Source organism: Protopterus annectens, chromosome 1.part0 (assembly GCF_019279795.1).
Source record: "Protopterus annectens isolate FY-2018-M chromosome 1.part0, PAN1.0, whole genome shotgun sequence".
NCBI classification, from domain to species: Eukaryota; Metazoa; Chordata; order Ceratodontiformes; family Protopteridae; genus Protopterus; species Protopterus annectens.
Window position 1 is genome coordinate 1,360,748,248 of NC_056725.1, and position 24,942 is coordinate 1,360,773,189.

The 24,942-nt window shown below is 43.7% G+C and overlaps 1 protein-coding gene across 2 annotated transcripts in view; it reads left to right on the forward strand.

Annotated features, from left to right (window-relative positions):
* PPIL6 (peptidylprolyl isomerase like 6) overlaps positions 1-24,942 on the forward strand; it is a 544,036-nt gene that overhangs the window by 211,109 nt on the left and 307,985 nt on the right. For both annotated transcript variants that reach the window (XM_044066849.1, XM_044066841.1), the window contains exon 5: positions 18,241-18,388. In XM_044066849.1, coding sequence (XP_043922784.1) covers positions 18,241-18,388 — 148 coding nt within the window. The remainder of the gene's footprint in view (positions 1-18,240; positions 18,389-24,942) is intronic.

Consider the following 24,942-nt stretch of genomic DNA (forward strand, 5'->3'; position numbering starts at 1 on the left):
ATTTCTGTGCTGAGGTTCAAGTCCCTCGAGCGTGTGGCTCTAAGGGATTTAGATTTACTGAGGTGGAGCATGTTCATTAATTCTGGATTTGACATAGCTTTGTATGTCAGGCATAGATCGCCTCGAAGTAGGCGGTATGCAACTGAGTAGAGCTGGAGTTTTTAACCGAGCAGCATATGGCATCTGTTTGAGACCCTTGATCTTCTTGGTGAGATACTTTTGGGGTCTTTCTAATTGCTGCAGGTGTCGGGTAAGGTACATCCCAAAAGGGGCATTGTATTCTATGATGGGCCTGATGAGGGATGAATAAAGGGCACGATTACCTCTCTTGATCTAGATGTGAAACCCTTTGTGATGAGGTGGGCTATGTAGAAGGTCTTTCTAACCACTTTGGCAATGTGGTTTTCAAAGGAGAGATTGCTATCAACTTGGGTCCCCAGGTCCCTAATAACTTTCTCTGTACTTAATGGGTTTCCGCCTATGTGGTAATTTGTGAGCACATTGTTTTTGCCAAAGGGTATGACTATACATTTTTTGGCATTTAGCTTTAAACCATGGTGCTGGCACCAGTTATCTGTCTCTGTGAGACCTTTTTGAAGGATGTTTGTGTCAGCTGGAGAGTTGATTATGGTGCCCAGTTTGCAGTCGTCTGCGAACTTGGTGAGCCATAGTCCTCCCACGTTTGCCTGTACCTCGGAAAAGTATATACCGAACAAGAGTGGGCCCAGGACAGAACCCTGTGGGACGCCACTTGTGACCGGTTTTGAGTCTGACATGGCTCCAGCAACTCTCACTTTGTGGGTTAGGTCTTTGAGCCAGTTTGTGACCCATCTTGTGACATAAGGGTTTATATTTAAGCTGGATAGCTTATCTATGATGCCCGAGTGGGGTATTGTGTCAAATGCCTTTGCAAGGTCCAGATAGGCTGTGTGGACTACCTTCCCTTCATCTATGGCTTTGGTGACTGTTTCAAAGAAGTCAACCAGGTTCAAAAGGCAGGATCTGCCCTTGACAAAGCTGAACTGGGTAGGAGCTAGTGTCTGTAGGTCCCCAATGTCTTTGTTTATGAGCTCCATGATGATCCTCTCCATAGCCTTGCAGACTAAGCTAGTCAGGCTTATGGGGCGATAGTTTCCAGGGTCCATAGAGGCTCCACCTTTGTGGAGTGGGACCACTGTTGCTGTACGCCATTCTGTGGGCACATATCCTGTAGTGAGGCTGAGATTGTATAGCTGTTTTATTTGAGGGATTAGTTCCTCTTGGAGTTCATGTAGGACGCAACCTGGGATGCCATCTGGTCCCATGGAAGCAGTGTTTTTGCTTTGGAGAGGGCAGCCTTCACCTGAGCATCTGAGATGTTTGGGAGGCAGCCCTCTGCCGGGATAGATACTTGCTGTTTTGGGGGGGGGGTGGAGAAGTTTGCACTGAACCTGTCTGCCAGGATACTGGCGATGTCTGTGGGTTCAGTGTATTTTTTGTCGTTTCGAATCAACTCAGAACAAGTCTGGGAGTTGCATCCCAGGTTTCTAACATAACTGAAAAAAGCCTTATGATTGTCTTTGGTGTCCTGTGCAATTTTTCTCTCGAAGCTGGCCTTGGAGGATTTTATGAGGGATTGTAATTTTTTGCTAGTACTGATCAGAGATGCCTTCCCTATTAGGGATTTTGCTCTATCATGTAATAGCTTCCTCCTTCTGTTGTACAGTTTATTTATGGCAGGGGTCCACAAGACTGGACGCCTGCCTTTGGATGATTGGGTCTTGGTTTTGTTTGGGATAGCATGATCCATGCATTCCTGGAGATGTCTGTAGAATGCATTTATATTGTATTCTGTAGTTTGGGCAGTAGTTTCCACTGGCCCTGGGGCCTTGAAGGATTCCACTTTGGTTTTGAGAAGTGAGAAGCTCACTTTTGAGAAGTTTTTCACTGTGGTTTTCTGGGCTGGGGGTGGGGTCGGGATGTGGACATCCAGTGAAATTAATTTATGGTCTGATCTTACCAATGAGGGATATACTTCTGGTGTGGAGCATAGAGTCCCCATGTTGGTAATGATCAGGTCTAGTATGTTGTCCCCTCTTGTGGAAGTGGTGAAGAGTTGTTCCATAGCATTTGAGTTTATAATTTCCAGGAATCTTTGGGCTAAGGTGCTGGGGCTTGAGTAGTACTCCCAGTCAATGTTTGGGTAGTTGAAGTTGCCCAACATAATGGTGTTTGGAGAGATCTTCATGTTCTCCAATGTTTTCAGGAAAGCCGAGTGGGATTCCTGACTTTGAGAGGGTGGTCTGTAGGATGCTATAAACTGAAAAGCAGTCTTGCCCACTGTTAGTTGCACATGGATGGTCTCCGATACTTCGTGCAATGCCACTAACCTGGAGGTGTGGATATCCTTGATAAATATGGAAACTCCCCCTCCTTTTGTGGTTCGGTCCGGGTTTTGGGGCCGAAAAGCATGATATGAGGTATAGCCTGGTAGTGCTGGGGTGCTCTCTGGAGCCTTGAACCAGGTTTCTGTCACTGCACAGATATCGATGTTCTCCATACTGAGGAGAGCTTTGATTAGATTCAATTCCTACAAAAAACTAGTTATTCAGAGTCTCAGTAATTCACATAGCCCTTGACAAGTATGGTTCCCTCTTCTTTGGCCTTATTTGAAGAAAAAGTCTTTACTTTTAGAGCTTTACCCAGGTGCTTTCTATCCAATCCATCTAGCAAGCTTCACTGGACTTGCAGTCTCTCAAATTAACTACATTCTTTCCCCAGTTCCCATAATGGCCAAGTGCCCTTCTTACCCTCAACAAGTGGTCCAAATTTTTATGGCAACCAGAAACCCTCCACCAGTAACTTCTCTCGGAAGTCCCTTTTTCTATGAGTGATAACATCAGCAAGAAAATTTTCAGAATTGCAGATGCTCTCTTGTTATTTTTTCTTACCTAATCTTCTACAAAGACAAAACATCTTTATGAAGTAACCCAGCTATCAGATTCCTTTGTGGGGAGGATACTGTCTGTAGATGAAGTCATTAGAATCTGATTGCAAGTTATTAGGGTTATTCTGATATACTCAGTCTGGAGAGAGAGTGGGAAACAAGGGCTGTTATGAAAGAGTGAGAAGCTCAAGCTTTGGGAAAGCAGATGATGTCATATTCAGTACCAAATGTCATGACCAGTCCTACAGTTTTGAAGTGGATCATGAAGCTGTGTCATTATGGTGGATACATAAATTTCATTTTACTCACATTGCATTCTTTTCCAGCAGTTGTCATTAAAGACAAACTTCTGCTTCCTGCTTATGGTGGTTTCTGCTGTGTTCTTCATTCAAGCCATTCATCTTCCTGTCTTCTCTCCCAAACAATAAACCAGAGATAAAGTTGCCTTCATTTTGTGGATGTACACAGATAAATCAATCATTACACTGAAAAAAATGAAGCACTTAAGACAATCTTTTCAATTGTTTGCTTCTTGCATAATGGCAAAATGGGGCCTGTCATCATCTATGTGATGATATGGGCAAGTGCCAGCATAGCCATCTGGGGTTTTGTAAAGAATGATATGTCCTTTGAATATCAAATTGATTTATACAAGATGCTTGTGTTACAAATGTATTAGAACTGTATGTCATTTATATAGCAAACTGATTTGTACAGTTGTTTGTGCTGAAATGTACTGGTGAGGTTTGCTTGTGTTAAAATGTATCAACAATGCACACTGCTGAATTAAAAAGAAATGTACACATATTACTGTAACTGAATAAAATGTATATGTGGGACACAAAACACTGGGTTCACAAAGAGGGTAAAGGAGGATTTGTCTTGGACAGTTGGCTGAGGACCTAACCCTACAGCTGTACCAGTGGGGATACTTACTGGGGACCTGGAGGGAGACAGATATAGAGACATCCAAACCTCAGGCTGAATATGTTCCTGTGTGCGCTTAAGGGAAACTGTACTTGATGCAGAGAGGTATGCATCTGAAAATACTGAGTGTATCCATTTATTTTCCAAGTGCATGTCCCTCTCCAGTATCAGTGGTGAGGATTCAGGCTCCTTGATTACTGGCCAAGCTTGGGGACGACATATATTGGTGGCCAGCACATATCGGTAGCAATAGTGAGCACCACAAACTAAATAGACATTTCCCAAATGGCTGGACAGATACATCTAGGTTTGCTGTAACAAGTTTAAGACTATGTTGAAAGCTGTTTCTGCTAATTCAGCAACTGCTGCTGTAGCCTTTTTCAGTAATATATTTGCTGTAAGGATTTGTGGGCGGCCATGGTGGTGCAGTGGTTAGCATTGTCACCTCACAGCAAGAGATTCTCTGGTTCAATCCTCGGCTGGGGAGCCTTCTGTGCGGAGTCTGCATGTCCTCCCTGTGGTCGCGTGGGTTTCCTCCGGGTGCTCCGGTTTCCTCCCACATCCCAAAGACATGCAGTGGGTGGATTGGACACTCTAAATTGCCCCTAGGTGTGAGTGCTTGTGTGTGTGTGCCTTCTGTGGAAGGTTGGGCGCTGGGCTGGCAACTCGACACTGTAAAACTCCACTGCCAACCATGAGCGGACAGGTGATCCGCTGTGGCGACCCCCTAACCGGGAAAAGCCAAAAGAAGAAGAAGGAGAAGATTTGCTGTAAGGATTTGTGAAACAGCAACATGAACTTCACTTTGCACATTTAATGTTATTACAAACAGGATAATTGTTGAGCTAGCCAAGATGTAATACTGGTCCTGCTAGGCATAATTTATTGGATCTTTCACCCACAATGGGAATGATACAATACCAGGTACTGTTCCAGTCAGCTTAATATTTCTGCAGCAGGTGTCCTTATGACGAACATCTTTCATTTATGTGAGGTAGTCCTCATAAGAGTAGCTATTCAGACAATAGAATAATAGATACACGATAGGCCTTTATTTCATTTCCATTTGAGGTTACATATGTGAGCTTGATGATACTGTATGTAGTATATACCTATAGGTAGACTATGCTAATCATGTTAGTTTTTTTTCTAGGTTCCATTATAATTTTTGATATCCTTCTTAATTTTTGAAGTTTGTTAGTTTTGCCTGTTATGCACTGTTTGACAGCTTTAGATACTGCTACTTATATTGTTTTGCTTGATGTTCTACTGTTCTAAGGAAACTTATTTTTCTAGCCTTGCTACTATCAACATTTTTTGTATATGTCTATACTATTTTTGTCATTCTTTGCTCTTTTAAGGGCTCCAAAATGTATGTTTTACAGCTGAAATTCCTCTAAAACAGTGAGTCAAAATTGCAGTCTCTCTTGTATCTAAGGGACTGATCAACTACTAAAGATATCTGGCTGCTGACTGATGTCCACCTGACAGTTGCTTTGTCATATGATTTTCTGCAGCAATGATTTGAACATCTACTGTGCTGGGGAGTATTTTACTCAGCTGCACTGTATATCTCCCATTTTTGGAAACAGTATCTCAGTTGATATAGAGCTATTTTAGATATCAACAGCAATGATTTTAAGATGAGAGATTTTGGAGCAGGTAAGATATTTACTCTCATAGATGTTAATTAGGAAATGTTCTAAGCTGGCCTGCTCAGATTACTTTGTGAAAAAAGAAGTTATGTACTTACCATAATGTTTCATCTGTATTGTTGATTTTTAATTTCTCCTCACATATGGGTTTGGATCCGACTCAGCCATTACTAAACTCGTGGCAACCAAAAAGCTCTTGTACACCTCCCCTTATCCACAGTGCACCTCTCCCTTTCTCCCTGTTACCTCAGATCTTGTTTGCTAAGATTATTTTCAGACGGAAAATATGGAGAAAAATTTTATATGAAAAAGCTATAAGGACACCATTTCTGGCGTATGGAGAAGATAACATGAGCCATAAATTATGCTTCACGTTCTACCAGAAACAAAAGGTTGGGTGTTTGGAGGGAGGAGTTGTGAGGAAAAATGAAAAACTGACAATACAGATGGAACATTATGGTTAGTACATAACTTCTTTGTCTGATATTGTCAATTTTTCATTTTGTCCTCACATATGGGACAGAATGCCCGGCTACCTTTATCCTGGGTGGACTCATGAAAGAATGTTCCTCAGAACCATCAAACCAAAGGAGGCTCTTCCTCTGGAAACCAAATCCAGCTTGTAGTGCGTGATAAAGATATGATGATTTGCCCAAGTGGCTGCTGTACAAATTTCATCCATGAATGCATAAGCCTAAAAAACTGTCGAAGTGGCCATGGTCCTGGTTGAGTGAGCTCGAGCAGGTCTGAGAAGACCTATACCTTGTTTAGTGTAGACAAAAGCAATGCAATCAGGCAGCCATTTTGCTAGAGTAAACTTGGATACTGGTAGGCTCTTCCTGGGGCTTGAGAAGGAAATAAACAATTGATCTGCTTTCCTAAATTCTTTTGTCTTGTGCAGATAAAAATGTAATTGCCTACGGGCATCCAACAAATGAAGTACGTATTCACCTTTATTAGTGATGTTAGGGAAGAAAACGGGCAAGTTAATGGTTTGATTAATATTAGTCTCAGAAACAACTTTAGGTAAAAAAGAAGGGTAGGTGTGCAAAGAAACCCTGTCTTTATGGAAAATCAGGTAAGGAGGATGGGAAGATAAGGCCTGAATTTCTGATATTCTTCATGCCGATGTAATGGCTACTAGGAAGATGGTCTTCCAAGACAAAAATTTTATATCACATGTTGCTGCAGGTTCAAAAGGAAGGTTGCACAATAAAACGCAGCACCAAGTTTAGGTCCCATGGAGGAGAGGGATCCTTGTGGGGTGGCTTTAGTAAAAGAGTCCCTTTCAAGAAGGCCTTGCAAAGTTGGTTGGAAGTCAATGACAAGTTATCCTTCCCAGTGTGAAAAACTGAGATAGCTCCTAACTGCATTTTACTTATAGAGGCAGCTGCCTCATTGTCAAAGAGGTGAGCCAAAAATTCTAGGGCGGAGTGAATAGGTGCTGTGAAGAGATCTAAATCATGTTGCTGAGCCCAGAATACAAACCTCTTCCATTTTCTCCTATACAGCTTTTGAGTGAATGGCTTATGGGATGATATCAAAATATGATGAACTGGGGAGGAGAAGGTACAGTTGTGTACATTTATCATAAATGTAGATGTTCGAGTGTATTCACTGTTACAGTCATTACTTGTGAGTTATCCCTGCTGGGTAGCCCTCGGCCAGCCCGAATACCAGAGTAAAAGATTTCCCTCCTGCATCAGTTGCAGGTCACCCAAGACTGATGTCAGGTCATCAGTGCTATAAAGATAGGGAGCTGATGCAATTACATCAGTTTTTTTTTTGTCCCCAACCCCTAGGAGCCCTTTCAAGAAGGCCTGAAGAAAGCCAACCTGGGTAAGGTCATAAGATAGATGGAAAAGAGAAAGGGGGAAAGGTGGGAGGAAAGCAGGACTGCAATAGTGAATATACTCCAACATCTACATTTATGGTAAGTGTGCACATCTGTACTATGTTCTTCATGTTTCACTGTTGCAGTCATCACTTGTGGGAAGATTACCAAAGCTGAAAAGTAGGGTGGTAGGAATGCAGTGAAGGAACTTGAGAATAGGCTTGTATTGCTTTAAATGGAAGCTACAAGGCCCTGCAGGACTGCTGAAGCAAAGCCTGTCCTGGATTTGGAAAATGTAGCCAGCTGGTAGTGTTTTGTGAAGGTGTGGACAGATGTCCAGTTGGCAGCTTGCAAAATGTCCCTGATAGGGGTGCCTCTGAGGAAGGTAGTTGAAGTTGATGCTGCCCTGGTAGAATGGGTTCTGACTGATTTGGGAGGTACCTTTGCTTGAAAAGAGTAGCAGAAACAGATGCAGTGTGATATCCATTTGAAAATGGTCTGTTTGGATATAGGTTTCCCCTCTGCTCCAGGGGCAAAGCTGACCAGCAGTTGGTCAGACTTTCTGAGAGACTTGGTTCTATCTGGGTAGTATCTTAGCTGCTTGTGCACGTCTAAAGTAAGGAGATTTCTTTCCCCCCCTATTTTGTGGGTTTGGAAAGAAAGTTGGGAGATCGATGGCCTGATTAAGAGCCACATCAGATACCACCTTAGGCATAAAGTAGGGGTTGGTCCTAAGGGTTACCCTGTCTGGATGGAAAATAATGAAAGGTTCAATGGCCATGAGAGCCTGTAGTTTGGAAACTCTTCTGGCTGAGGTTATGGCCAGCAGGAAGGCAGTCTTCCAAGACAGGTGCTTTACCTCTGCTGAGGTAGCTGGTTTAAAAGGGGGTAAGGTCAATTTCTTGAGGACAAAGTTCAAATCCCATGCTGGGGTGGGTGGCCTCCTAGGAGGTCTAACTTGTGATACCTCTCTAAGGAATTGTTTTAACAGAGGATGGGAGAATAGGGGTTGTTCTGTTGGAGAATGAGCAGAGATAGCTGAAGCATGGATTTTGATAGAGGAGTTAGTCCAGAAGCAAGGTGAGAGAGGCATGGGCGCTGTTTTCAGCCTTATTATGGCACCATGCAGTGAATCTTTTCCATTTAGCAGAATATGATTTTCTGGTACTGGACCTTCTGGCCTCTTTAATGATATCCATGACCTGTTTGCTCAGTAATGGCCTGTTATCCACCTCTGGGGTATAAGCCATGCGGATAGGCTGAGTGTGTGAAGACTTGGGTGCAGTACTGACCCATTCTCTTGGGTTAGCAGCTTTTCTGTGAGAGGCAGGCTGATGGGTAATTCCTTGGTTAGGCTGAGGAGTAAGGGGTACCAGTGCTGCCTGGGCCAGTTTGGGACAATGAGGGTAGTCCTTGGCCCTTCCTCCATGATCTTTAGAAGTACCCTGGGAATCAGTGGTAGGGGAGGGAAAGCGTACACAAACAGGTTGCCCCAGTGAAAGGAGAGTGCATCTACTTTCCATGCTCGTGGATGGAATTCCCTGGAGCAGAACCTGTTTAGCTGCCTGTTTTGAAATGTTGCAAAGAGGTCTACCTCGTGTGTGATGTAGAGGAAGGTGTCCTTGTGTAGCTGCTACTTGTTTGGGTTCAGGACACTCTTGATGAAGTATTCTGCCAGGTGTTCTGCTCCCTTGGCATGTACTGAGCTATCAGATGCAGACCCAACATTGAAGCTGTCTGCCAGATGAGCATAGTTAGACGGCACAAGGGGTAAGAGTGTGTTACACCCTGTTTGTTGATGTACCACATGACTGTGGTGTTGTTGGTTTTGATCAGGGTGACTCCTGGTCTAAGGTGGCTCTTGAATGCTATTATAGCTCTGTGTACTGCTAGCAATTCCTTCAGGTTGATGTGGAGGGCAAAGTCTCCCTGATCCCAGGTGCCCTGAGTACACATGTCTCCTAGATGAGCCCCTAGGCTGTGTCTGAGGTGTTGGTGATGATGGTCTGGCCTTGGGGAATGGTGATGAAGGGTAGTCCCCTGTTTTAGGTACAAGCTTCTGCCCACCATGAAAATTCCTTCCTTTAGCAGGAGATCAGAGGCAGCTGGTGTTCCAGTGACTGGGAATGTTGGCTCCATAGGTTCTTGAGATACCACTATAGTTTTATCATGTGGAGCCTGGCTAAAGACACCAGAAGGATGCAGAAAGCCATGTACCCAAGCACTTGCAGGAACTTCCTTGCTATGAGATGTGTCCTGAGAGCTTGATGGGAAAAGTAGAGTGGGAGAAAGCTCTGCTTCTCTGCAGAGAGGAAGGCTCTTTGGGCAGTTGTGTCCAGGAGAGCTCCTAGGAAGGTAATCTGCCTTGTGGGCAGGAAATGGGATTTTTCTCTGTTGATGGTGAATCCCAGAGAGATTAGAAGAGTTTGGACAAAGGAAAGATCTTGCAGGAGTTTTTCCTTGGTGTCTGCCTGAATGAGGCAGTCATCCAGATAGGGATAAATCTGGATGTTTTGCTGTCTGCAAAAGGCAATGATCGGGGCCAGGCACTTGGTGAAGAATCTGGGAGCAGTAGATAAGCCAAAGGGCAGAGCAGAGAACTGAAAGTGTTCTCAGCCTGCTCTGAAATGTAGATAACTCCTGCAGGACTTCCTGATGGGGATATGGAGGTAGGTGTCTTTGAGATCTAGGGCTCTAGCCAGGTGTCTGGAGCCAACATAAGTAATAGGTTTTGAAGGGTCAGCATTTTGAATTTTGGTACTTGGAGGGACAGATTTAATGTGGATAGGTCAGAATGGGGCGCCAGGTGCCCTCTTTTCTGGGTACCAGGAACAGCCTTGAGTAGAAACCTTTTCCTGCTTGTTCCTCTGACACTGGTTCCACTGATCCCTGAGCACAGAATTTTTGAATTTGGCGGATGGCCTCTGCTCTTTGGTTTGCAGGTAAGTTTAGGAATCCTGAAATTCTTGGGTTTTCTGTGACAATTAATCTGCACCCCTTTGAAATTATGTTTAGTACCCACCGATCTGTTGTGATGGCTTGCCACTTGTCTAAGAATAGGGACAGCCTTCCTCCTAGCCTGGTGGGGGTGGTGGAGTGGCAAAGGGTAGAGGGGGAGTCATTGTAGGTGCTTGGAGTAGGGAGTGAATTTAGAACTCCCTTGCCTAGGCGTAGTAGAGGACCACTGCCTGGGCCTTTGCTGGCTTTGTTGCTGTCTGGAGGGCCTATCTCTGTGCCCTCTCCTAGGCACAGCTTTGGGTTGTGCAGGAAAGGACCAGTGTTTTGTTGGAAAGTTCTTGTTGAATCTGGGAGGTTGTACTTGCAGGAAGTCTTTGACTGTCTGTATAGACATAACCTTGTTCTCCTTTTTTTTTAATGACTTCCTCTGGTTTTGGGCCAAACAGTAGTTCCCTATCCAAGGGGGCATCCAAAAGCTTAGATTTTACTTGGTCAGGCAAAGGCTGCTCTCTCAGCCATGCATGCCTTCTGATGACTGATCCTGAAACTGCAGCTCTGCTAGAGGCTTCTAGAGCACCAAATCTGCAGTGCAGGGAATGCTTTGCCATTTGAGAGCTGGAGCGGATCAAATCTCCTGGTTCTCTGGTAGTATTACTCTCTGGTAAGGTGGAATTTTTTTTGATTTATTAATTCTAGCATGTTGTTGAAATTTGAGCACATGAAACTGGTAATTGAGGGCTCTAATGGCTAAGGTAGCTGAAGTGTAGACCTTTTTGCCCCATCGGTTCAAGGCTCTGCTCTCCTTGTCAGGGAGTATTAGGTTTTTGTAGGAGCTGGTCCTAGCCCCTTTGGGTCCCAAGGTAATGATTTCTGGGTCAGCTGCAGGGTTCTTGAACAGATGTGGGAGTCAGGTACCCTGTAGTATCTGTCAGGTTTTCTGGGAGAAGGAGGTAGGGCATCAGGGGTGATGCCAGATTCCAGGAAGGCATCTTCCACCACATCTAGAATGGGTGGAATGACTAAGGGCTTGTGTTGAGGCAAGTCCAGGAACTCCCTCAGTCTCTTCTTTGATTGGGGGTAGTCCTGCGCCTCCCAGTGGAAATGTTCCCTGAATGAATTTAAGGTTTCCCCAAAAGAAAGGTCCTTGGGGGGGGGGGGGCTGAAGGAATGGATTCCTCAGCATCTGAATCCTCAAAGGCTGCCAAGGGCTGTTGTTCGGTGTCTGGGTCTAGAAATTCAGAGTCCTCAGACTGTGACTCTGAAAGTACTTCACAGGAATTATCCCATTTTCTTTTGGCTGGGGTAGCTGGAATACATTGGTTACCCCTGATGAGGGTAATTAAATCTTCAGCCATTCTAAGTAGCTGTTGAGACTGGGCATGTTGGGTGGGAGGAAACTGGTGACTGGGCACCAAAGAAGGGGGTCTTCTAGGAGTGGCCTTGCTCTTAGAGCTCAAGAGATTCGATGGGTCTAGTGGTTTTTGCTGGTGGCATGGCCATCGGTCTAGGTCTGGAGTTAGTCACCCAAAAAGCCTCCTTGGAAGCTGGTGCCTGCAAAGTGGCTCTGGACCCAACCAAGGTGCTGGCGACTGTCAAAACCGTCAAAGGAGCCTGATCTGACGGAGTACCTGACTCTGGAAGGGTCTCGGTAGAGGCCTGCGATGGCTCTGCTGGTGTTGGCAGGGGCTGCGAATGTGCGTCACCGAGTTCCGCTGAACTAGTGGAAGGAAGGCTGGCTGATGTCTGAATTGTGTCACCTGTGGGTCTAACCTTCTGAGGTCTGTCACTCCTATCTTTTCTCTTTTTGGGAATTTTGACAGTCAATTGACCGATGGATGCCATTTCGTGTGAGTAGCTAACCTCCCTGAAATGCCTAGCTACAAAATCAGCTCTTCTACAGATGGTCCTAGCATTAAATAAGGCACAGAACTGACAACCGGGGACGTCATGGTCTGGGCATAGACAAGTTGCACACAGATTATGAAAGTCTTGGTGTGGTATTTGTTTTCTGCAATGGAGACAGTTATTTACTTTTTCGGACATTGTTTAAGTGCAAGAAAAAGGATCTCCAACGGGGCACTTAGCTTTAATAGTATTCAACCTCACTCTGGTAATGGGCGACTGATGCACTTGCAAACTGCATCTGCTTCAGGCTTCATGCAAGAAAGACTGATGTAATGGCATCAGCTGCCTCTCTATAGCACCGACGACCTGACATCAGCCTCAGGCGACCTGCAGCCAATGAAAGAGGGAAATTCTTTCCTCTGGTATTTGGGCTGGCCAAGGGCTACCAAGCAGGGATAACCCACAAGTGATGACTGCAACAGTGAAACATGAAGAACATCAAAGGATGGCTGGCTATAAATGGAATTGGAGAAACTAAGCCATCAGCTTGAGGTTGGACAGATTGAGATGAATCATTCCTGTCAGGTGTGAGAAAAGGTCTGGAGTGGGTTCCGGAATCCAGGGTTTCTCCTGTAAGTGAGGACAAAAGGAAGGAAACCAGATTTCACAAGGCCAAAATGGAGCAATGAGGATTACTGTTCTCTTCAACCTGTTTGTTTTCTGGAGTTATTTGGGAATCAAGGTGGTAGGGGGAAAGACATACAGGAGACAGGAAGGCCAGTCATATATGTGAACATCTCTAGGGAAGAGTAGCTGTTGCATTTCTTGTTCAGAGGGGATGCAAAGAGGTCGTAGCAGGGTTGGCCCCATCTATGGAAAATTTTGTCTGCTACTTTCTGGTTTAGGGACCAGTGGTAAGGCATGAGAATGGATCTGCTCAACTTGTTTGCAGTCACATTGGACTTTCCTGGAATGTGCATTGCCACAGGAAAGAGGTTGGATGAAATCACCCATTGCCACACTCTGAGCACTTCTCGACACAGGGAGTATAATCTGGTTCCTCCATGCTTATGTAACAGACCACAGACATGTTGTCTGATTGAATCTCCACTGTTCCCAGAAGAAGAGCAGCCTGAAAGGCAGTGCCCTCATCTCCAGGATGTTTATGTGTAAATTGGCCTCATAGGGTGCCTTGAACTGTCTTCCCCAGATAATACCCCCCATCCTATCTGAGAAGCATCCATGGTCACCATGGCCTGACATTGAGGGGGAACAAAGGGTCGGCTTTGCATTACCTGATCATAATGAATCCACCATGCTAGAGCTGTTCTGCAGGTGTCTGTAAAGAGCATCTGATAAGACATCGGCTGATGGATGATCGACTACTGTACAACCAGAAGCCATTGTAGTATTTGCATGTGGAATCTCGCCAGTAGTACCAAGACTACAGTTACAGCCATTGAGCCCAGAGCCTGTAAGACATGATGGGTGGCTATATATATTTGTTCTGGAGTAGTTTGTATGTTTGGCACTTGATGTTTAGTAGTCTTTAGTGCAGAAGTCTTGCAATCATCTGAGTCATGTCCAGAACTGCTCCTATAAACTCCACTGTTTAAGCAGGGTCCAGGTGTGAATGTTTTGTAATTTGTGGTTATACTTAGCTCTGTACAGATTTGGATAACAGAGATTTTTACTTGAATAAGTAGTTGCCTGGCTGGGGTGGAAATGAGCCAGTCATCCAAATAGGGAAACACACAGAACCCTTGTCATCTCAAGTCAGCAGCTACCACTGCCATGCATTTGGTGAACAGCCTGGAGACTGTAGTAAGACCAAAGGGCAGCACTCTGAACTGGTAATATCTGGCAACCAGTCAGAAGCGTAAGTTCCTTCATTTTATGTGGTAGTATACAGCCTGAAGTTCTATGGAGCACATCCAGTTGTCCTGTTCCAAGAAAGGAAGTATGGACTTTACCAATACCATTTGGAAATTGTGGCGTGGAACAGACATGTTTAGTCTGCTGAGATCCAGAATTGGTCTCCAGTCCCCTGTTTTCTTTGGAACTAAAAAGAACCTTGAGTAAGTTCTGAATACTCTTTGGTCTGAAGGGACCTCTTGGATGACTCTCTTGTCTAGCAGTTTCTGAATTTGAATAACTGCTTGATGCCTTTGTCTGGGTGGAATGTCTGGGATTTTTATGTTCTGGGGGTGGGGGTCTTGAGAAAAGGGGATTAGATAACCTCTGGGTATTATCTTCTGCACCCATATATTAGTGGGTGTTCTTAGCCAAGCTGTCCAGTGCAGGGGTAATCGACCCCTGATTACCTCCAGCAACAGGCAATCAGGCCTCCTTTCAGGATCACTGGAAGGGTTTCCCGAAGAAAGGCTCTCTGGACTCTTGGTTCTGTGGGTCTCTGCTGCCGCAAGGGTGGTGTCTTACAGAATTGTTTCCCCCTCTGCCCCTGGGGGTAACTCTCTCCATGTGTGTCCTGGTAAGACCCCTGTGATTTCTTAAACCACATTTTACCACCACCTCTCTGACCCTTAGGGTAAGATCTCTGAGAGGTGGAAACACATATGCCCACAGCAGAAAGGGTCTTGCACTCATTCACACACCTGAATAATGCATCTTTGACCTTGAGACCAAAAAGGGATGCGCTATCAAGCAGAGCATTGATGAACGAAGACTTAAAAGGCCCCACAAAGTTGCACCTGCATATCCAGGATGCCTCCTCATCGATATGCTGGAATCCATCACTCTACTCACTCCTTCGGCTGCATGAGCCATGAGCCTCATGGAAGAATTAGTTAAAGAATGCAGGGTTGCCAGCTGGGAAGCAACTTTCTCTCAGACTCCCTGAGCTACGGCTCCCTCAGGGGTATCTGAAAGCTCAGTGATCAGATCCCTTTGCAACCTGGTAAAATGGGAAAGGTAATTCAGTGATCACAAGGCAAAATAACTGAAGAAAAGGCTTACTTTCTGCATCTATCCATCATCCTGGAGTCCTTATTAGGAGGATGAATAGTGGAACTCTCCTCTGATAGTTGCATTTTGGTAGCTGCCACCACAACCATGGCATCTACTGCAACCCCTTTTGCCCAAAAAGTCTTGTTAGCTCATGCAGTGGTTATCTTGTTTGGTCTCTGGGGGTTGCCTCTATGGTACCTGGGCTCTCCCACACCTGCTGAGAGATCAATTCTATGAGTTCATCGGTGAGCAGAGTGACCCAGAAGGTAGCTAGTTGGGATCCAAAGGCTGCCAGGTACACCGACTCCTCAGGTGAGGGATTACTAGGCTGCCAGCCATCTCTCTGTTTTAAAATGTCCAATATGTCCCCAAAGGAAACATCCTCAGGTGGTGACCATGGGGATCCTTCTCCCTCATTGAGGTCAGTGTTTTCCATGGCTGACTCCTCAGTGGAGTCCAAATGCTTCCTCTTGCAGGTCCTCTTTCAAGGGACCTCCTCAGTGGGATATTCTGGGGTGGTGTCAGAAGAGGCAGTGATATCCAGACAGGTATCCTGAGGCCTAAGGTCCCGCTGTCCTTGTGGAACATCCTGGTCAGAAGAAGTGCACAGGGGGTGTAGATGTGTCTGAGGATCCAAGGGGGGAGATGACTTCCTAGTTGCAGAGGCAACTGTATTCCTCTCCAGAGCCTCAAAAGCTGACTGCTCCTGAATGGAGAGTGAGTCTGTCTCCAACAAGCCATGCTTGTGAGAACTAGTCTTCTCCAGCTAAGAAGACAGCTTGCCCGAGATTGAAGCCAGTACCGAGCTCACCCGCGCAGAAGCCCCAAGGTGCATAACTGCTGAAAAGGTTTGGCAGTTGACCACACCAGTGGTCTGCCAGGCTCACTACAGCTCCAAAAGCTGTCCGGCTATGAGAAGGCTGAAGAGCTCTGAGCAAAAGTCCAATCTGATGAAAAAGAAATCCTAGGATCCAAACTGAAAGTTGCTGGTTGTATTGGATTCAAGAACTCAGAGGCTTGTCCTGAAGTTGTAGGAGGAACCAGAGGGGGAGTGGATGGCTTGGAAAGACCTTGAACCATTTGGGTCGAAGCTGATGGGGGACTTAGTAATGCCCTGCACCCTTAAAATTTTCTGGAGCATCTATTCCAAGTCCTCTTCCATAAGGCTTCTGGTAGACGGGGAAGAGGACACCGAAGGAGATTTCGATCTGCTTAAGAAGGGAGATGGTACCCACAAAGGCACAGGGTCTACAGATGGGGAATAGTGAGTCCTTGGCAGAAAGGCAATGGGTTTAAAAGGGCTGGAGTTTTGATCCGCCTGCAATGACTCTGACCTATCATGAGCAGAGAGGCTTGGAGCTTTAGAAGCTAGATCTGAGGGAGAAGTACTCTCCGCCGAAGGCTCTTATCGAATCACTGAGTCAGCAGATTTGGAAGACTTAGGTCTCAGCTCTGAGGGATCTGTTGGAGCTGAAGAAGGGCTATTCTTCCCTTTATCCAAACTTTTTGAGGAAGAAAAAATAGGGCTTGATTGAAGCAATCTAGATTTAGCCGCAGATTTGGGGTCACTACCAGAAATGGCCTCATCAAAAGATGATGGCAACAAGCCCTCAAAATAAGTTTGTTTTTCCTTTCAACCAGGGCCCAGTAATTAAAGGAGTGGAAAATAGCACTTTCTTCTTGCAGATGGTGGGGCCCAAGCAGTAAACACACAAGGTGTGTGAGTCACTGTATGGAATTTTGTGATTGCACTTGGTACACTTTTTAAAGCCCACAGGCTTATCTTGCTTCTCAGCCATTGAAAGGATAAAGGAATGGCTAAGACCAGACATACACACGCACACAAAGTGATTCCTCAGATAAAAAGGAAGAATACAAAACTTAAGAAGGGAGAATCAGGGAGAGAAGAAGCTACTAATGGTAGTAGCGAAGATACTACTAATGGCTAAAACAGTTACTGTGGGGAAAGAAGATTTAGAATGTAAAGCAGGGATGAAAGGAACTAATCTCACCACACAGAAAGTGAAGAAATTAGCAAAAGATTTTCAAGAAAATGTAGAAATATAACCTTGACTGTGCAAGAGCAAAAGGTTTAGATCATGTCTTTGCGAAGTGGCAAATGAGATCTGGGGTAACAGGAAGATGTGCATTGTGGGTAAAGGAGGTGCCCAAGAGTTGTTTGGTTGCTACAAACTTAGTAATGGCCAAGTCAGATCTGATGGATTGGATCCGAACCCATATGTGAGGACGAAATAAAAAAATTGATAATATCAAATCATTATTCTGTCAACTTGAAATCATGAACTATGTTACCTAATGGCTAATTTTCTTGGAGGGATCCTGAGACAAACAATCTTGACTGCATTAATCACATTTCCTCCCTGTCTCATTGATGCAGTCTCACATAAAGGTTGGCTTTTTGGAACTGGCATGTCTCTTATCCACTAATCAGTATGGTGGAATCTTACTTAGTCAGCAAACAATGGCATTACAGAATTATAAGAAAAGAAACACAAAACACATGCCAAACTAAAGAGGAAGCAAAAATCTTCTTTGTAGTATACTCTGTGAAACTGCATTTTGGAAAATATATCTGTGGTGGTGGTGCTGCGGTAGCGTTGTCGCCTCATAGCAAGACGTTGTCCCGTTCGATTCTCAGCTAGAGCGTCTTCTGTGTGGAGGCATGCGTGAATGGGGCGTGCCTTCGTTGAAGGTTGTGCATCAAGGCTGGTAACCCGGTACGTAAAAATCCACTACCAATCATTAGCGGACCGGAGTTTCGCTGTGGCGACCCCTAACCGGGAAAAATCTGAAAGACACAAACAAACAATTGTAGATATAACTCATCTCATCCTGATTTTTTCTGTGTGAAAGTGTAAATTGCAATCACAAAAGAAACTGCTGTACATCTCTAGATTGTTTCACCAATTGACTAGGTCACCCAAGTGCAGTCATCCAGGCAAGTTTATTGAATATTTAGAAGAAGGAATATATTAGCAATTTTACTGATTATTTAACTAAGCTTTTGATAGGGTACTGGTTAAAATATCCGATATAAAATTAAAAAAAAAAAAACTTGAATTTTCAGAGCTCGATATACGCATTCTTAACTATGTGTTATTTTACAGCTGTTCTCAGATATTTGTCCAAAGACCTGTAAGAACTTCCAGGCACTGTGCACAGGAGAGATGGGAACTTCAAAAAGTGGGCTGATTCTGCATTATAAGGGATCCATATTTCACAGACTTGTGAAAAATGGCTGGATACAAGGAGGAGGTATGTGACAAAACATTGATAATAGTTCAGCTGACCTGACATGATCTCCTGAATAAATGGTAGTGGATCAGTGCATAAGTAATGAAGAGCTCATTGCACACAGTCAGACTAACTGATTCTGTATACCAAATGAGTCCATATCAAGGAATATACTGAAACATGTCAGAAGGAGCAGCCTAATAATAAATAGAAGAATACATAAAACTGTTACATATGACAAGCTTTGTTAACTATTAGAAGAGGTCAAAGGCAAACTATGCTAATAATGCCTGTTTTACTTCAACTTATTTAATGTTGCTTCTTTAATGTAGATTCTACGGACCATGTGAGGGTGTAGGTCCTGCTTATCCATCCCCTTCTACTTTGTTAAGAAGAGAAAAGGGACAAATTTAAAAATACCAAATAGCTTTGAAAAATACCGTCAGGAAGCTACAGACCTTAAAAAGACTATTAAAAAAAACAATATTTCCTGCTGATCTAGCCTAATTGGAGCCTCTAAAAGAGTAGTATAATAATCCTATGTTAATGGCTGCTAGCCTTCTCTTAATGAAGTACAGAGACCATTTACAATTTGAAATCCAGATCCTTTATTAATGATGATGAATGACCTATTTTCCATGCAGTAACAATACAGTGAGACACTGACTTATATACAGTTAGGACTACTAGGACTGGGCCTTGAAACTAGAGGAAGGCTATGAGTGGCCTGGGTGTCCGGCTTTCACCTAATTAGTATAGAAGCTATGATTGACCTGAGCCAGTCTCACATCAGATTGGGTGTCTGTTTTTCACCTTGTTAGGAAGGATGTCATGGTTTGCTCTTTCAGCCAACCAGATATGATTTGGTCTATCTTCCATGTTCATAGGTTCATAGGTTCATAGGTTCATACTAGGCTATCTGCCCTAGGGCATTTATAAGCCTAGCCAGAATGTGTTTGGTGTTCGCCACCCATTTTAAATTTATTTTGCTATGCCCTTTTTCGAGGTTAGTATACTGTGCCTCTATCTAACAGTGACACAGAAGTGATACCTGGGGTAAACCTACGATCTCCCATCCACTCATCAAGATTCCTCTTGAAGAGAGTCAATGAGGGATTCTGCCTAACCTGGACTGGGATTTTATTCCAGAGTGAAGGGAGCCTCTGGGTTATGAATCTGTCCCTCCAGCATGTCCTATTTATTTCAGTGCTGAGGTTCAAGTCTCTCGAGCGCGTAGCTTGATGGGATTTGGATTTTCTGAGGTGCAGCATGTCCATTAATTCGGGGTTGGACATGGCTTTATACGAAAGGCACAGATCGCCTCTGAACAGGCGGTATGCCACTGAGTAGAGCTGGAGTTTCTTTAACCGGGCAGCATATGGCATCTGTTTGAGCCCTTTGATCCTCTTGGTGAGGTACTTTTGGGGTCTTTCCAGTTGCTGCAGGTCTCTGGTAAGGTACATCCCAAAAGGGGCATTGTACTCAATTATGGGCCTGATGAGGGATGAGTAAAGAGGCACGATGACCTCCCCTGATCTAGATGTGAATCCCTTCATGATTAGGTGGGCTATATAAAATGTTTTTCTAACCACTTTGGCCACGTGGTTGTCAAATGAGAGATTGCTATCAACTTGGGTCCCCAGGTCCCTAATTACTTCTTCTGTACTTAATGGATTTCCACCTATGTGGTAATTTGTGGGCACTTTGTTTTTGCCAAAGGGGATGACTATACACTTTTTGGCATTTAGCTTGAGGCCATGACACTGGCACCAGTTGTCTGTTTCTATGAGGCCCTTTTGGAGGATGCTTGTGTCGGCTGGAGAGTCGATTATGGCACCCAGTTTGCAGTCATCTGCGAACTTGGTCAGCCACAGTCCTTCCGTATTGGCCTGTACCTCCGAGAAATATATACCGAACAAGAGAGGTCCCAGGACTGAGCCTTGTGGGACACCACTTGTAACTGGTTTGGAGTCTGACATGGCTCCAGCAATTCTAACCATGTGGGTTCTGTCCTTGAGCCAGTTTGCAATCCATCTAGTGACATAGGGGTTTATATTTAAGCTGGTGAGCTTATCTATAATGCCCGAGTGGGGTATTGTATTGAAGGCTTTTGCGAGGTCCAGGTAGGCTGTGTGGACCACCTTCCCCTCGTCAATGGCCTTGGTGACTGTTTCAAAGAAATCAACTAGGTTTAAGAGGCAGGATCTGCCCTTAACACAGTCGAACTGGGTAGGATCCAGTGTTTGTAGGTCCCCAATATCTTTATTTATGAGGTCCATGATGATACTTTCCATAGCTTTGCAGACCAAGCTAGTCAGGCTTATGGGGCGATAGTTTCCAGGATCCGTTGAGGCACCACCTTTATGGAGAGGGACCACTGTTGCTGTACGCCACTCTTTGGGCACATATCCTGTAGTAAGGCTGAGATTGAACAGTAGTTTTATGTTTGGGTTTAGCTCTTCTTTGAGTTCATGTAGGGCGCAGCCCGGGACACCATCTGGTCCCATTGATGCTGTGTTTTTTGCTTTGGAGAGGGCGGCTCTTACCTGAGCATCTGAGATCAGGGGGGCAACACTCTCCTGGGATAGATATTTGCCCTTTTGGTGGGGAGGGGGGGGAGAAGTTTGCGCTGAACATGTCAGCTAGGATGTTGGCAATGTATGTGGGTTCGGTGTATTTTTTGTCATTTTGGACTAATTCTGAGCATATCTGGGAATTACCACCCAGGTTCCTAACATAACTAAAGAAAGCCTTGTGATTATCCTTAGTGTCCTGTGCAATTTTTCTCTCGAAGCTGGCCTTAGACAATTTTATGTGTGCCCGTAGTTTTTTGCTAATACTGATCAGTGATGCCTTCCCTTTTTGGGATTTTGCTTTATCATTTAGTAGCTTCCTCCTTCTATTGTATAGTTTGTTTATGGCTGGGGTCCACCAGACAGGACATCTGCCTTTGGAGGATTGGGTCTTGGTTTTATTTGGGATCGCATGATCCATGCATTCCTGAAGGTGTTCATAGAATGCGTTTATAAAGGATTCTGCTTGGTCTGGGCCGTATTTTCCACAGGCCGGGGGCTTTGAAGGATTCCACCTCAGTTTTGAGAAGTGTAAAATTTGCTTTAGAGAAGTTTTTCACTGTGGTTTTCTGGGAAGGGGGTGGGGTCGGGATGTGAATATCCAGTGAGATTAGTTTATGGTCTGATCTTACCAGTGAGGGATACACTTCTGGTCTGGAGCATAGAGTCCCCATGTTGGTGATGATCAGGTCCAGTATGTTTTCCCCTCTTGTGGGAGTGGTAACAAGTTGTTCCATAGCATTTGAGTTTATAAATTCTAGGAACCTTTGCGCTAGGGTGTTGGAGCTAGAGTAATGCTCCCAGTCTATGTTTGGGTAGTTGAAGTCGCCCAATATAATGGTGTTTGGAGAGACCTTCATATTTTCCAGTGTTCTCAGGAAGGCCGAGTGGGGTTCCTGGGTTTGGGAGGGTGGTCTGTAGCAGGCTATAAACTGGAGGGCAGTTTTACCCACTGTTAGTTGCTTCATAGCCCCAAAATAAGTGAACAAAAAAAAAAAAAAGAAATGTAACAAAATTTTATACCAAAACCAAGTTACCAAGTATTGATGTTGAATCTGTAACCACTTTTGAGCGCTTTCATCAGATCTGACATTCTGAGAAAATGTTGAAAAATTAGTGCATACAAAGCAAAGAAATCAATAGAAAATATTAAATAGTGTTTGAAAATTCCTGTGGTAAGGTACTGGCCCAGTTTTATGGGGATAATGAAACTTTCATTCAATAAAAATTAAAATTTAATATAAATTCCAGAAGTTCACATGATATATAACAAGGTTGTAATCATAAAATATGTCCTGGAATTGTAGTTTAAAACATATTGTGGATGGTTACCGTAGTATCTTATTGAGTCAGTTTGGGAAATGGTCTTGTATATTGGTAAAGAATATTGCTGTGGAGATCCATGTGTATCTTTAACAGGAAATTTGTCCAGCTTATTCCAAATATCAAAAGTCAGTGAGATATGTAGCCTCAAACGTTGACAGTTCTGGAAAAGTAAGAGACATATGCTCACAGAACTAGAGAACAAAGATTAGGTGAATCCGACAGAAAGCTGCAAGGCAGTGGAGTATGACTCAGGAAGCTGTGTGGAGAATCAGGTTATAGGGCTTGTAAGAAGATGTGTTTAACTGAAGAAGAAATGAGCACCTGTTGGAAATACTAATAATAATAAATGTGATATAGGGAAGGCAAAAAAGTTTGAAGAAATAATAATAATCTTTGTCATGGTAGTGGAACAAGTAGCCTTTCCACTTCCTGATTTGGTGTGCTCAGGATTATACTATACAGTAGAGCTGGATCCAGCAGTAGGTGACATAGGCAGTCACCTAGGGCCCTGTGGTTGTGGGGGGGGGGGGCACTCTGGCCAGGAGACTTAAACATTCAAGTTAATATATATATATATATATATATATATATATATATATATATATATATATATATATATACATATATAAAAAAAACTTAACACATCAGTGGTGGCATCTTCTTCTTTAAGGAGAAACATGCTTGCATCCCACATACGCCACTCCAGAAGTAAACGCTTTCCACATTTACCCAAAGAATTTAAAATAGTCATTCCTCTAAAAGAGAAGGTAATTGTATGTGTATTTGTTTTCTGTACAAAGAGGTTTGGTTCCTATCAGTTCCTTCGTACATAGTGCATGCCCACTTTCAGTGAAAGTGAGGAAATGCTACTTTCCTTATCATGTATTGAGTGTGAGTCATGTTGTGGCTCTGTAGTTCTTTGTTAAACACCTTACATGTTAGTGCAGCCGGTTTATAATGTGCTGTAAATGAATGCATTGCCTCACCATATTCAAACACTGGGCCAACAATAAATAAGGGCTACTCTTTCAAATGCAGTCAAATCAAATGAAATGGGGGGGGGGTTAAAACAAGGCTGGTAACCGGCAGACTCTCAACACATGTTCTCAGGAATTAATCATGATTAATGTCAGTGGTAAATTTACCGATTCCTGCTGATGTAATAGGATCATAATAATTGCAGTATGTTACTCTTTTTTTTATCTGTGTTACTTCTTTGGTAGAGAGAGCAGGTATAATTGTGGTAGGAGAAGATGTTCATATTTGAGTGGTGCAGCTCATTTGCCTTCTAGGGCACATTACATTTTTAGTAAGATACCATGAAGATGTTGCCATTGGTCCCCCATCCCAAGTCCTATCTCACTTGACATACTTTCCTCAGGATTGGAGTTGTTTTTCTTGACATTCAGCAGCAGCATGCTGTGCAAATCATTTCAGAAAATGAAACACACTGTGATGCCCATGCACTAGCTCAGTAATCAAGGACCCTCAATCCTCACCACTAACACCAGTGAGGGGCATGCACATTGGGAAGGATAACAAGTACACACACATGGTAAAGTACAAGCTCCCTTAAGAGCACACAGAGATCACAGTCAGTCTGGGGCTGGTTCCTCCCTTTCTCTCCAGATCCACAATAAGACTCCCCACTGGCACAACTATATGGCCAAGATCTCAGCCTAGTGGTCAAGCTAAAACCTCCAGCACTCTTCCTGTCCAACCAGCTCTTTGTGTCCCTGCCCAAGTAGCTGACACACACACACTTTAAGATTTGAGTTATATACAAACACACAGACACTCCTGGGGAAAGGTGGCACAGTTTCTCCAGCTATGCCCCTTTCTGCCCAGGCTATAAGGTAGTAATCCACTGCCGCCAACAACTATTTATCAGCTACTAATAAGGCCCCTACCAAAGGGTGTCCAATTTTACTGTGCAATATTATTTTCCAATTAGTAAGTGTGACGAACAGCAAGACTATTGGAGTGGCTTTGTACAGTATCACCAAATACATGCAAGCACTCTACAGCTTAAATTATCACTACAGAAAACAGCCACAGTTGAAAGGTTTAAAAAATGTAATAATAAATAACACAAGACAATACTTATTACTTCAACACAATGGCATTATAGAGTTCAGCAATCACAGAAAGATCTTTAAAATAATACTGTACAATAGTCTGACATTAACATAGAAAACTGCTAGAGTAATCTTGCTATTTTTATCTATTTGTAAGAGAAATACTAAGATCTAAGATCCTAGTTACAGAGCAAAGGCAGAGTTCTGGTGAGTTGATGTGTTCAGGTTCAGACAAAATCCAAAATGCTTAATTCTGTCTCTCTCTGAGAAAGTCTTAAATTGATAACACAGTACTGCTGAGTCATTTCACATTATATCATTCTGGACACCTCTCTGGTTCCCAGGCTAACAGAAACTAACAATTTACATTTCCTTTTGTAGTCTTGCACCTGGCCAGGAAGCCACAGCAATAAAATACATTTTACATGTAAAATCTAGTAATTGACTATTGTCCTAAGACAATAGAAAGAATTCCTAAGTCCAGACATCCTGTCTCCGAGCTTTGAGATCAAGCAGTCATAAAATGCTTTACTTTATCAGATTTCTTCTACCAGGGTGCACTGTGGTTACATTTTTGAAGCTCAAAACATACAGTTTA